This window comes from Tiliqua scincoides, chromosome 6 (assembly GCF_035046505.1).
Source record: "Tiliqua scincoides isolate rTilSci1 chromosome 6, rTilSci1.hap2, whole genome shotgun sequence".
In the NCBI taxonomy this organism is placed as follows: domain Eukaryota; kingdom Metazoa; phylum Chordata; class Lepidosauria; order Squamata; family Scincidae; genus Tiliqua; species Tiliqua scincoides.
In genome coordinates, this window is record NC_089826.1 from 60,919,159 (window position 1) to 60,932,350 (window position 13,192).

General features: G+C 49.1%; 1 protein-coding gene across 1 annotated transcript in view; it reads left to right on the top strand.

Moving 5' to 3' along the window:
- The first annotated feature begins 3,691 nt into the window (after positions 1–3,691).
- Positions 3,692–13,192, top strand: part of CYP4V2 (cytochrome P450 family 4 subfamily V member 2) — a 33,103-nt gene continuing 23,602 nt past the window's right edge. The window contains exons 1-2 of the mRNA XM_066632129.1: positions 3,692–3,938; positions 5,820–5,932. Of these exons, the coding sequence (XP_066488226.1) occupies positions 3,725–3,938; positions 5,820–5,932 (327 nt within the window). The 5' untranslated portion in view covers positions 3,692–3,724. The remainder of the gene's footprint in view (positions 3,939–5,819; positions 5,933–13,192) is intronic.

Sequence of the window (13,192 nt, forward strand, 5' to 3'; positions counted from 1 at the left end):
TCAAGAGAAGTGACTGTTTTCAGAGCCGGCTCATCTAAAGACCAACTGAGAGGGTTGTATAATGTGGCAAATTGGCCAGGGTACCTGTGGTCTGTTTCTGCCTGCCTGCTTCTGCCACTCCTCTTCTCACTCCCTGGATTTGAAGATGAAGAGGGAAACAGAATTTTTAAAAAATGGGAAATAAGGTTGTCAGGTTGGTGGCACCTCCAAAACTGAGATTCAGGAAGCAAGGCCCGGTTACGTCGCATAGCGGCATCCTGTTGAATGACCAGAAAAATCTGGTAACAGCATGGAGTGTATAGCAAAATGGTGAGAAAAAGAAGGGGGGGGGGAGAGAGAGACTGGAAAAACCCTAGCTTTTTAACAGAACAATTTTTCCAGTTTTTCTTGTGAAAAAAAAATTGTAGTATTTTCTTTTTCCAAACTATGTAAAATACTTGTTAAAATTATGTTTTCAAACCTATCTTGTTCCAACCAATTACATGGCTGTAAAACTCCAAGTGCCACTGCATCACCACCTTCTCATCCTGTTGTCCTTTTAGGTCAATTGGAGGTGGAGGGGCATGCTAGAAATGCATGCTAAATTTTGGATGGGGTTTAGAGGACCACCTTCCCCCTCCTACTATTCATAAAAAGGGAAGGGAGGCAGTGGAGATGACCCTCCAAAACCAAGAGGTGCTCAGTTCCCCTCTTCCTGTTTAAATCCACAGTAGGCATCTGGCAATGCCCACACAAAGGTGTTGGCACACCACTTTAGGTGTCAGGAGGTTTTGGTGTGTCAGCTCACAGCCCCTTCCAGATATTCCCCTTGTCAACTGCAGTCCCCAGTACTGCAATCCTATGCAATTACCAAGGGTTCCCTGAGATTATCTGTGACGTTTTTGGGAAGGGGCTTAGGGGGCTTCAAGAGGGAGGAGGGGGTGGATGGGGAAGGCTCCTTCTCACAGCATGGCATCCCTGAACAAAAAACTCATGGGAATTTCTGTTCATGGAGGCCCAGCATCATCTACTTTGGCCTTAAGATATCTATTTGTACAAATATTGGGGGTTAAATGTTCCAGATTGGGAGATTAATGATTTAACTTTAAAAGTATCAGCAGCAGAGAAGGGAGGAGCAGCCACAGTTACTTACATTGCTCAAGAGAAAAGGGAAGAGAGCCAGGACCTTTGAGAGGAATTTTATCAGGGGTACAAAGTTTCTTTTGGGCCCCTTCCCAAAGGTGGAGGGCAGCAAAACAGGATGGGAGAGTAGAGGGCAGTGACAGCCAGAATAGTCTTTGGAGCCCAGGTATACTGGACTTCCCAATAAGGAGCCCAGGTCTACCTACCCATGCAGCGTTGGCAGCTAGATATACAGTAGTGATACAGAAAACCAAACACACTCCTAAGTATTTCTAAAATCTTTTAAGTATAGGAAACCATTGCAGGAAATTAGCATCAGTGTATTTAGGCTCACACTAGAATGCAAAATGTTCTGTGTCTCCCAAAACCTGCTTCTGCGGCAGCTGTGGTCCTGAAGCTGTGTCCCTGAGCTTTTATATGCTCCTTCATGGTAAGCAGATCCACAAGCAAAAGAGCTACTACAGCAGGCCAGTTTCCTCCCAGATGTGACACCAGCAGTGTGTGCATTCCTGGACCTGATGTGTGTAGCTTGAGGCAGTAGGGACCGCCTCATGCCTGTGGTAGTGTCTCCAGCATCCCTTGTGAGCAGCAAGACTGGGTGAGATAGGAAAATGTAAGATTTCAGGAAATTTCTGGGCCCCCTCCTCTGGCTCTTGGGCCCACTTTTTGGTCCTGGGTACAAACTACCCCCTACTACTCTCATGGACCTTGGAGAGAGATTGGTTCCTCTGCTGCTGCTCTTTTACTGAAATGGTTCAACATCCCTCTCCTTTACTCAACGGTTCTGTGCACTGCCACTGTTACTTTGAAGTAAAACCCAAACTAGACCAGCGTTTCTTAATGTTTATCTCCCGCCATATCACTTCAAAAGGTTCACCTACTGGAAGTGGTTGGCAACCTTCAGTCTCGACAGCACCCGGTATTCCCAGGCGGTCTCCCATCCAAGTACTAACCAGGCTTGACCCTGCTTAGCTTCCAAAATCAGGCATGTGCAGGGTAACGGTTGCTGTCACAGGCAGTGCTGCCTGTTACCACTGGAAGTAACTGGTGATGAAACGGAGAGGACAGATGTAATTAGACAAACTCAAGTAAGAGACTGAGGGGGAACAGGAAGACTTTTCCAAGTGTGTGAAAAGCACGCTGTTGAGCTCTGCCCACGGATCTGAGCCTCCTACAGATGTTTGTTGCATCATGTTGCTGGTCTTGCTGTCAGGCAGCAGATGTCTGCAAGTCCCACATGTACCACCAGACACCATCTCAAGTAACAATGGTGGTACCTGTACCACTGGTTGAGAAATACTGAACTAGATGATCATTGGCACATTTAATGTTGCCTTTCATTTCCTCCAAATCTATGGGGCCCTGTGCTTGTGAGTGAAAGGACCAGGAGCTGCTTCCTCGGATCTGTGAGGTGTCTTCCAAAAACCAAAGCCCTGTTGCACTGAATGAAATGAGACTGTCCTACAACACACATTCACTGTTTTCTTTGTGCCTGGGATGAAGAGGGTTCTGATCCCCCCCCCCCACTAACTGGGCAGAGAGGCACTTTTACAACTGATGTTCCCCTTATGGGGAGAAGGGGGAAGAGCAGCTATCCCTCTTCATCCCAGCACTATACTTTTCCCAGCAACTATTTGCTGGTGTTGCTTCAGTATTTTTTTTAAGCTCATGAGCCGGGGTAACAAGATGTCCTCTTTTTCTAGGACATGCCCTCTTTTTCAGCCTCATGCCCTGGAAAAGAACTTAAATTGTCCTCCTTTTCCTTGTGAGCTGGCCTCTAGAGGCAGTGCATAGCCTTCTTGTAATGAATACATTATATGTAATGTAGTTTTATATTCAATAAGTAATACATTGTTTAAATCAGTGATTTTTAACCTTTTTAATCTCACCGCACACTGATAAAGTGCTAACATTGTCAAAGCACAGCATCAGTTTTTTGATAATTGACAGGGCACACCACATTGCCCTCATATATTCCCATGACCCTATTAATAAATGACTCTCCCCAAAACTCCTGTAGCACACCTGTGGATCATCCATGGCACATCAGTGTGCCCTGGCACACTGTTGAAACTGGTCGGTTTAAATGAACCACATGAAATCCCTATAGGAGTGGTTTTTTTTAGCTTTTGTCATGTCCCCCATTTTTCTTGGATGTCCCACATTTTGGGGTGCCTGGTTCTCTTTGGCAATCGATGCAAACCCCTTTGTGAACTGATGTGGCGGTTGTGGTTGTGGTGATGATGATGAAAACAGGTTTATCAGGCTTTTCCTCCTCTTCCAAGCCAGAACCCAACGCTCAGCCTGGGAGCTCTGCAGGCAGCTGGCCCTGGGCACATCTCGCGGCGGAGGGTGCCAGCTGGACCCCCGGATCGCCAGGTACGCGCTTCGGTCCTGCTGCGCTCGCCAGTTTGGCTTCCTGGTCGCCTCCCTGCAGCCGCGAATCCCAACGGAACATCCCCCTCCCCTTGCCTGCGACGCAACTCGGGGCGTTTCTGCCGGCCCGGCTCCTTGTTCCTGCCTCCTGCCCCCCGGCTCCTCCTCCTCCTCTTTAGCCCCAGGAAGCCCCTTCCCGGAGCAAAGAGGGCACTGGACACCCGCCATGCTGAGCTGGCTGCCGGCGCTTTGGGCTGCGGACGCCCACCGACTCCTGTACTGGGGGGTGGCGGTGGCGCTGGGCGCGGCGCTGGGCGCCTTGGCTTCTCGCTTCCTGCTCGACCACTACCGGACGTGGAAGGAGATGAAGCCCATCCCGGGGATCAGTCCCTGGTACCCGCTGCTGGGCAACGTTCTGCTCTTTGAGCCAGACGGAGCAGGTCAGGACAGCGGGCATCCCACCCCCTCCCCAGGAGGCTGCGTCCTAGGCAAGGGCCAGCCTCGCCCCCGCAGCGCCCTCGCCCCGGCTCAGAGAGGGAGGCTGGTAGAGTTCGGAGAAAGTTAAGACTGTGCGGGGAGCGGGGAGAAGCGTCGGGCAGCCGGGAGAAGATGCTCCCCACTTCGTGTGTTCAGCCCCCGCTCAGCCATCAGGCTTCCTGGGTGACTTTGGCCAGACACCCTCTCTCGGCCTAACCCACCTCACAGGGCTGTTGTGAAGGCAAGAGGAGGGAAGGAACTGCACCACCTATTTTCACCTGCTGTGCCGTGACACATTAGTGTGCCACGAGTGGTCCGCAGGTGTGCCATAGGAATTGGGGGGAGAGTCAGGGGGAGACGTGAGCAGTGGGGTGTGCCTTGCCTATTGTCCAAACCCTGATGCTGCCTTGACAGTTGTGAGTGTGCCTTGTGAGTGTTTCGGGAGATGAAAAAGTTGACAATTGCTGAACTACCCCATCCCAAGCCCCTTGAAGGAAGGGCAGTATAAAAATTAGTTACTGTCTGAACATCCTTCAGCCCAGGGCCTCTGAGAGAAATTTTATCAAGGGGTACAAAGTTTCTTTTGGGCCCCTTTGCAAAGGGGAAGGTTTGAAACCAAGCAGGGGGTGGTGGTGATGGGCAAGCAGAATAGGGGCAGGGAGGGGCGAAACAGGATGGGAGGGAGGGTAGAGACAGCTGGAAAAGTCTTTGAAGCCCAGGTCTACCAACCCAGGTGGCATCAGTAGTGTCCCCAGCATCCCCAGTTGTGGTAGTGTTGCCAGCATCCCATGCAGGCAACAAGTCTGAGTAGATAGTAAAGAGACGCCTGAGGGGGGACATGACTGAGACATACAAAATTATGCACAGAAGGATAAAGTGGATAGAGAGATGCTCTTTTCACTCTCACATAACACCAGGACATCCACTAAAATTGAGTGTTGGGAGGGTTAGGACAGACAAAAGAAAATATTTCTTTACTCAGCGTGTGGTCTGTCTGTGGAACTCCTTGCTGCAGGATGTGGTGACGGCATCTGGCCTGGTTGCCTTTAAAAGGGGATTGGACGAGTTTCTGGAGGAAAAATCCATTACGGGTTACAAGCCATGATGTGTATGTGCAGCCTCCTGGTTTTAGAAATGGGCTATGTCAGTGCAAGGGAGGGCACCAGGATGCAGGTCTCTTGTTATCTGGTGTGCTCCCTGGGGCATTTGGTGGGCCGCTGTGAGATACTGGAAGCTGGACTAGATGGACCTATGGCCTGATCCAGTGGGGCTGTTCTTACGTTCTTATGTTCTTAACTTTCTAGGCCCCCTCCTTTGGCTGCTGGGCCCCGCCTTTTGACCCTGGGCCCAGGTACAAATTCCCCCCTTTACCCCCCTTTCCTAGGCCCTGCTTCAGCCATACTATGGTACACCCCATTGCTTTTGTCAGAGGGGTGGGAAGTCTCCATCTGAACATCACATACCTGTGGCTGAAGTGACCTTGTGATCCTTCCAAACAGGACAGAGTATTGTTTGCCTTCTTTGAGTATTACCTTCTTTGAGTGTCTTTTGGGGCCTTCGTTAATCAGATCAGGACCATTCTGATGGTGTTGTCTTCCCCTCGTCCTGTCCTTGGAAGTGGACAGAGTCACACTTGCCTACTTGCAAATAAACACACTCATATGACTCAGATTCACTTTCCATACCTGTGATTTTGGTTGTTTTAAATATTCCTTGAAGCCTACCATATTCCCTCTTTGGGAAGCAACGCAAAATGTGAATGCAGAGGGTTGTAGAGTGTGGATGAGAGTGTAAAGAGTGTAGATGGGAATGTCTCATTATCAAATTGAATGTATGTTTTTCAGCTTTCTTTCAGCAAGTGATATTATATAGTGAGGAACTGCGGAATTTGCCACTACTGAAGCTGTGGATAGGACCTTTGGTCTTTGTGGTCTTGTATCATGCAGAAACTGTAGAGGTGAGTCCTTTTGTCAGTCTTTATTAAATGTGTGGTGAAACCCTAATCATGACAACTGAAAATGAAGTAGTCAGGAGTTTAGCCTTAGGGTGCAATCCAGCCCTTGACTTGGGCCAGTGCAAGTCCCTTGTGCCGGTCCAGTAGGGTTGCAAACATGCCATAAGGCACGTTTGCACCTCCTTGGGAGGAAGCTGGGCTGGCGCTCAGAGAAGCGCCAGCCTGCGGAGGCTGACGGAACCTCCACACCAGCTTCCTCCAAGTGACTTGTGCTGGCATGGCTGCGCTGATGCAAAGCTGTGAGGTAGGGAGAGGGGGTGGGGAGGAGGTGGGAGGGAGGCGTTTCAGGGTGGGAGAGGGACGGTGGTGGGAAGCGGATGGGTGAGGAGCAGGAGGCAGGGCTGGGATCCAAGCCGTTCTGCTCTCCTCAGACTTGTGCCACCTCACGAGGTGGTGCAAGTCCGAGAAGACCTATAGGGGCCAGCGGTCCTTACCCGGAGGTAAGGGGAAATGTTTCCCTTTGCCTCTGGCTGAGCTGCCTATAGCCCCTATCCTGCGCTGGATACAGCGCAAGCCTCTTGGCTTGCCTGTTCCAGCGCAGAATAGGATTGTGCTCTTAGGTAGAAGCAGGGCTTTTTTTCTAATGGAACGCGGGGGGACGGAGTTCCGGCACCTTTTTGCAGGGGCCTCTCCCCTTTGGAGGCATTCCGGGGGGGGGGAGCAAAACAGAGGCATTTGCTGGAGGGGTGCTGGGGTGGTGCAGCATGGGTGGGCGCCTGGCCCCTGCCTGACCGCACAACGACCCCCTCCTGCCCCCATCCCCAAGCCCTTGCCTGAGCCCAGCCCGCCTCCCCTCCCCCTGCGCTCTGCTTCCCTGTGCAGCTTCCAAGCCGGTGGAGGGCACAGGGGACACGCACCAACGCCGAGGAGGAGGACAGACAGCCAGCCAGCCAGGGAGACGGGCTGGGGCACCCACGGAATGCCCAGGTACTGGCTTGGCGGAGGAGGTGGGGAAGGAAGCTGGCTGGTGCAGCCCCCTTGCCAATTGCAGCACGAGCCTAGGCGTGTCTACTCAGAAGTAAGTCTCATTGTGCTCAGTGGGGCTGCTCCTGGGAAAGGGTGCATAGCCTTGCAGCCTGAGAGCCCAAGCCTATGCATGTCTACTCAGAAGTAAGTTCCATTGTGTTCAATGGGGCTTACTCCCGGGAAAGTGCCATAGCCTTGCAGCCTGAGTAGACAGGCAGAGGAAGGGCTCTGAGGCTGCAGTCCTCTCCACACTTTCCTGGGAGGAAGCCCCACTGCCTCTAGTGGGACTGACTTCTGAGTAGACAGGCACAGGAGGGGCTCGGAGGCTGCAGTACTCTGCACACTTGCCTGGGAGGAAGCCCCATTGACTCTAATGGGACTGACTTCTGAGTAGATAGACACAGGAGGGGCCCTGAGGCTGCTATCCTATCCACAGTAATCCCCATTCACTAAAGTGGACTTCTGAGTAGACATGCATAGGATTGGGCTCTTAGGCTGCAATCCTAGGCACTTTCCTGGGAGTATGCTCCATTGACTAGAATGAGATTTACTTCAGAGTAGACATACCTAAGACTGGGCTCTTAATCCTGGCAGAGATATATATCTGCACCTGTTTTCACATGCTAAGGGCAGGTGAAAAGGGATTCTACGTGTGTACAACGTGCTGTCCAGCCTTGCCAGAGATCCTCCTCATCCTTCCCCCACAAGCATGCCCTCTGCCAGCCAGCATTTGCAGCTCCTCTCCAGCAATGCACAGCAGCTGCTCAGGGCAGCAGAGAACATACAATTGCATGCCAAGCGCCTTCCCAAAGACACAGAGTATTCTGATACTTGAATTAAACCATATTTAATCGCTTGTTTGCAAACTAGCTGTTTCTATATGCACCTAAGGACCCCTCTTGTGTAAGAATTCCTTTTTTGTTCTTACTCCCACAGTTACTTAGAGTAATTTTACTACATGGAACTCATGTAAGCCATTTTTTGGAATCCATTCACTGCTTCCTCTCCTCAAAGTAGTGCCACACTACATACTACACGCTACAAGTGCACCTGTACAGTATTTTTTCCCCAGTATTAAGTATTAAGTTCTGTGTGTAGAAAAAGTAGCTAGGGGGAAGGGGATGTGATTGACAGCCCAATCCTATGCATGTCTACTCAGAAGTAAGTTCATCTTTAGGGGGAAAGCACATAAAAATATTTTATTTCTCCAATAAAAAATGGTTTAAAAATAAATAAATAAATAAATAAATAAATAAATAAATAAATAAATAAATAAAAGATTAACAAGTTGTGAGTTCCTGCACCTTTTTTTTTTTTTTTTTTAAAAATAAAAAATAAAAAAAGCACTGGGTAGAAGTCTCTTAGATAGAATCCTGAAACTTCCAGTGTGAGCACTTACATGTTGTCAAAACTTGGAATTCCCTAAACGTTTGCCCTCTAGATGTGAAGAGCCATTTCACACATTCTTGGAGGCAATTATGGGTTTCCAACCAAGTTTATGCCCCTTGGAGACAAATAGCTAATCATGGCTCTCTGGTTTGTTTGGTTAAAAAAAGGGCCTGTTACATTTGTGCTTTACATTTTTACTCGTATATTTGGAGCATCTTGAGTGTACACCTAAAATATTAATGTGTGAATTGAGTAGGTGTATGTCAGTTCCTGAGTGACAGTAGGTGGACTAGGATTACTTCAACACTGAATAATTAGTAAGTGCTGGTTGTAATGGAAGATCAGAAGATCATCAGGTGGATGATGTGGTGTTGACAGCGATTCCCTGTTTTGACAGCTGTTTGACAGCTCAGGGAAGGGCAGGGCTGGCTCCACAGCTGTAATCAATCAAGGCCAATGGAGACCTGGATGGACACCTGAGCTTCATTTGGCCTTGATGGAACTTTGAATGGACATGGATTGAAGGGATGGCTCACCTGAGCCTAATTTGGAGCTAATAAGGTAGCTCACAGCTGAGCTGCATTTGGATCATGAGACATCCAAGGATAAAAGGCAGCTTTGGGAGGAAACAGAGCTACCCTGACCCAGGACCAAAAGTGGGACCCTGACCCAGCTGGAAGCCGGACGCTGACCAAGAGGGCTACCTGACCCAGACCTACAGGAAGAGAGGACTGCCAGGGCCTTGCTGGAGGAGGCACTCTGCTGGAGAGAACACTGCTGGAGAGGAGGAACTCTACTGCAGAAGATTGGACTGGGAAGACTGGACTGTGCTTTGGAGACTGGATTGGACTTCAGCTGGAGGCTTCAGACCTCTACCCACTAAGTTTAGTGGAGTTTTGGGGAGGGAAAGCCTCTGGACAAGAGGACTTGCAGGGAGTGTATGTGTTTGTAGCAATAAATTCTTGTTAATTGCTATAGATAAGAAGTTCTGTGTTTATTCCTTTGCATACCACAGCTGTGCTTCTTGGAAAAGGGGGGTGTTAATTAGCCAAAAAGCGGGCATTAGAAGGGAGTTGGGATATTTGGCAGAACACTGGTTAGAAACATTTTGCACAAAAAGGGATTGTTTTTCTACTCACAAACACTCCCCAAAGCATAGTACCCAGGGCGATATACCCCTTGTCCCACCCATTCAGCAGCTTCCACTGTACCCCATGAGGGATTTTCTACTGCTGGAGGTCTCCTTGGGTAACATAGGGTCTCCATGGGGCAACTCAGACATGAGCCAGCTGGTGCAAGTCCACGTTGCTCCATGTGGGCAGATCTGGTCCGGGAAGTGGGTTTGAATTTGGCATGTGCTGCTACTGCCGATTTCCCCCTTCCAAGCCTTATCCAACCCTCACCTTCCCCAGTTACTACCCATTCTGTCCCCCTCGCCCCTTTCCACCCCCTCCATGCTCATCTCCCTGCTCAGCTTACCTATTCCAGCAAGCCTCCCAATATCCATCAGCACACATGGGAAGGCTTCAGCCTTCCCACCACCTCACCAGCTGCTTGTGCTGCTGCGAAGTGCTTTATGGCTGCTTTGTGGCAATCTGTGCTGGCAGAACACGATTCTCCAGCGCTACTGTTAGATGGGATTGGGCCATAACAGTCTTTGTGAAAAAATGTTGCATGCAGAACATCCAAACAGTCTGAGAGACCAATCCTATCCTGGGGTTTTTTTCCCAGGCAGCCCTTGGAGCCATATCCATTTATCTTCTATAGAACAGAGGCACTGTGTGCTTTTGAAGTTTGAGTAGCTGCAGGTCCCACATAGTCACTGTTTGGAACCATGGACTTTAGTAGTCTTTGAGCCATTTGGAGGCTGCCCAGGGTACAAATGTACGGTAAACAATATTAGTGTTAGCAGTAGAGCCCTGTGTCATTGTGACCTTGTGTCATCATTACATCATTCTATCTTGGTTAGGTAACCTGGGAGCCCAATCCTATCCAATTTTTCAGCACTGATGCATTTCCAAGGTAAGGGAACAAACATTCCTTACCTTGAGAATGCCTCTATGACTGTCCCCTTGCCACAAAATGCAGCGCATGCCCTGTTAAATGGCTGCATCAGTGCTGGAAAGTTGGATAGGACATCTCTCAGACTGTTTGGATGTTCCACATGTAACATTTTTTTCATAATCTGAATGCAAGTTCTGTCTGTTGTCCTGTGTAAGAATGGTATGTTAATGCTCTAAGTTAGGTCAATGCAACATTTGATCCACCAAACAAAACCCAATGCAACAGCCCTGTATTGTGGTAATCTTCCAGATGCTTTAAAAATCTTTTTTTGTAGTTTTAGGCAGGTAGCAAATCTAGGAGGCATTTTGGGGGCCTGCTGCATGCACCTCAGTGGTCATGGTTGCCTTAGTGGAGGGGTTCCTAAAGTGTCCATCACAATGTCTTGGGGCATTGTGGCATGTAGTGGTTATCTACACAGGCGCTAGCCTTAGCCTTGTATGTTGGCAATGAAGCAAAGCACATTTTACACATGCGCAGAGCAAACTTGTGCGGCCTTGGCGACATACTGAGTCTGAAGCTTTGTAGCCTGTCAACAAGGTGATGTTATAAAGAATCATATCTAGAAATGTGATTGTGGTTTAGCTAGAAGGACTACTGGTTACAGCCAGTGTGAGTCTTAACATCCTCTTAGAAAAGTCCCTATTACGCAGACTATTGACTCATGGGTTAGTATTGTAAACAAGATGAGAGAATGGAAAACCCCAGCCTGTTGTGTAATGTTTGGAGAAGGAATAAAAGGCAGAAAAGGCTGGATCCCAGAACTTCTTCTTCTTCTGCATCAAGCCTTCCTTCTGCATCTAGCTACTATAATTGTCTGTTGTATTCATTGTTCTAACTCTTTGCTGCCTCAAGATCTAACTTTCAAACCCTCAGAGTGCTTCTGCTTTTAAAACTCTCCATCAGGCCACAAGATACGGTCTTGTGTGTCTCCCACCAAGCACCAAGGCCCTCAAAAGCCTTGGGTGCTCCCCAGAGCAGCATCTTGCGCTGCTACATCTGGCGCCCCGGAACAGGGACCAGCTGCTACAGTGGCACACTCACAGAGGTGCTGGGGGATGTTCCGGTTTGCCCATTCTACCTGTTCCCCCCTCCAATGATCTTGTGAAATGTCATGAGATTGGGATGCTGCCATCTTTGATGTCATGAGATCCATGATGGTGGTGCCTGGCTCAGCCAGGAAGAAGAGGCTGTAATCTCTTCTGTAGACCCAGGTAAGTCAGGAATCACTGCCTTAGGGCACAATCCTAACGAGGTCTACTAAGAAGTAAGCCCTATTTTGTTCAATGGGACTTACTCTCAGGAAAGTGTTGTTAGGATTGTATCCACATGCTTTAGTTTGTTCTAGGTCATTGCTATTTTTCATTAGGCTGTGATGGCCGGGCTGGTGTGATCCAAAATGCTACCTGATGCAGGCTTGGGTGCAGCACTCCTGCACTAAAATAAAAAGCAGAATCCGAAATCCTTACCATGCTCCTTGTGTGCGGTGCTGAATCCTGGAAGTGCTGAACTTCTGGTGAAATTGCAGGTGCTTGCGCTTCTGGTTTCAGTGCAATGTGCAAGCAGCCCAGGAAGTAGGGGCATGTTGTCTTCTTCTACTTCTTCTGTAGCATTTGTCCCGTGTGGTGGTGGGGTCCGCTATTTTGGATCAGAGTCACCATTTCTCTTGGTTATAGGCTTGGTCTGGGTGTAGGTGGGTGATTTTCATGTCACCGTGCAGTGTGTCAAGCCAGCGCTGCTTTGGTAGGCCCTTTGGTCATTTGCCGTTGACCTCCAACTGAAGGCCCTTCTGCGCCAGCATATCGCCATTGGCATGCAGAACATGGCCGTACCATTGAAATCGGGTTTCTCTCAACTTGTTGGCTATTGGAGCGCTCCATACCACTGCCGGATGTCGTCATTATGGTTGTGGTCAAAACAAGTGATACCACTGATCCAACACAGCATCTTTGTCTCCATGAAGCCTAGGCGATGTTTGGCTTCTCTTGTCACCAGCCAGCATTCGGCTCCATAGAGTGCAACCGACAGGATGACTGTCTGGTAGATCTTTGACTTGAGATGGTCATGATCTTCTTATTGCAAAGGACACTGGTCATTGTGTGGCACTTTGTCCAGGCTGTGTTTACTCGTGCAGTGGTCTCAGGCTGCTGTCGGCTGTGATTGTCGAGCCAAGGTATTGGAATATTTCAATATGTGGCAGGTCAATGCCATTTACACAGATTATCCCAAGCTCATTGGGGTCCACTGTCATGTACTCTGTCTTCTTGATGTTAAGGCGGAGGCCAAGCAATGCGAGATAGTCGCTCCAAGCTTGTACTTGCTGCTTGAAGTCTGCCTGGTTGTGGGATGCGAGAATGTCATCTGCATAAAGAAGTGTCCACGGCACTGGCTTTTGCAGATCACGGGCGATGACATCCATCACTGTGATGAACAGCAGCAGAGAGAGTGCTGAGCCTTGGTGGATGCCCACAGTAATGTGGAAATCTTTCGACATTCCAGTGACGGCCTGCACATGACTCTTCAGATCCTTGTACAAATGCTTCACCTATTGAATAAGTTCTTCTTGCACTTCTTGGCTATGCAGAGTCATGTAGCACGTGACTGAATGCCTTTTCAAGGTTGATGAAGGTGATGTGCAGTGGCGTTTGCTTCTCTTGGTGCTTCGGAGCAGAAAACAGGCAGCTTGCACTGTGTCTGTTGTGCCACAAACACTAATGAAGCCTCCTTGGTTCATTGTGAGTTGGATGACGTCGTGGGTACAGCAGTCGACAACCCTCTCGAAGATTT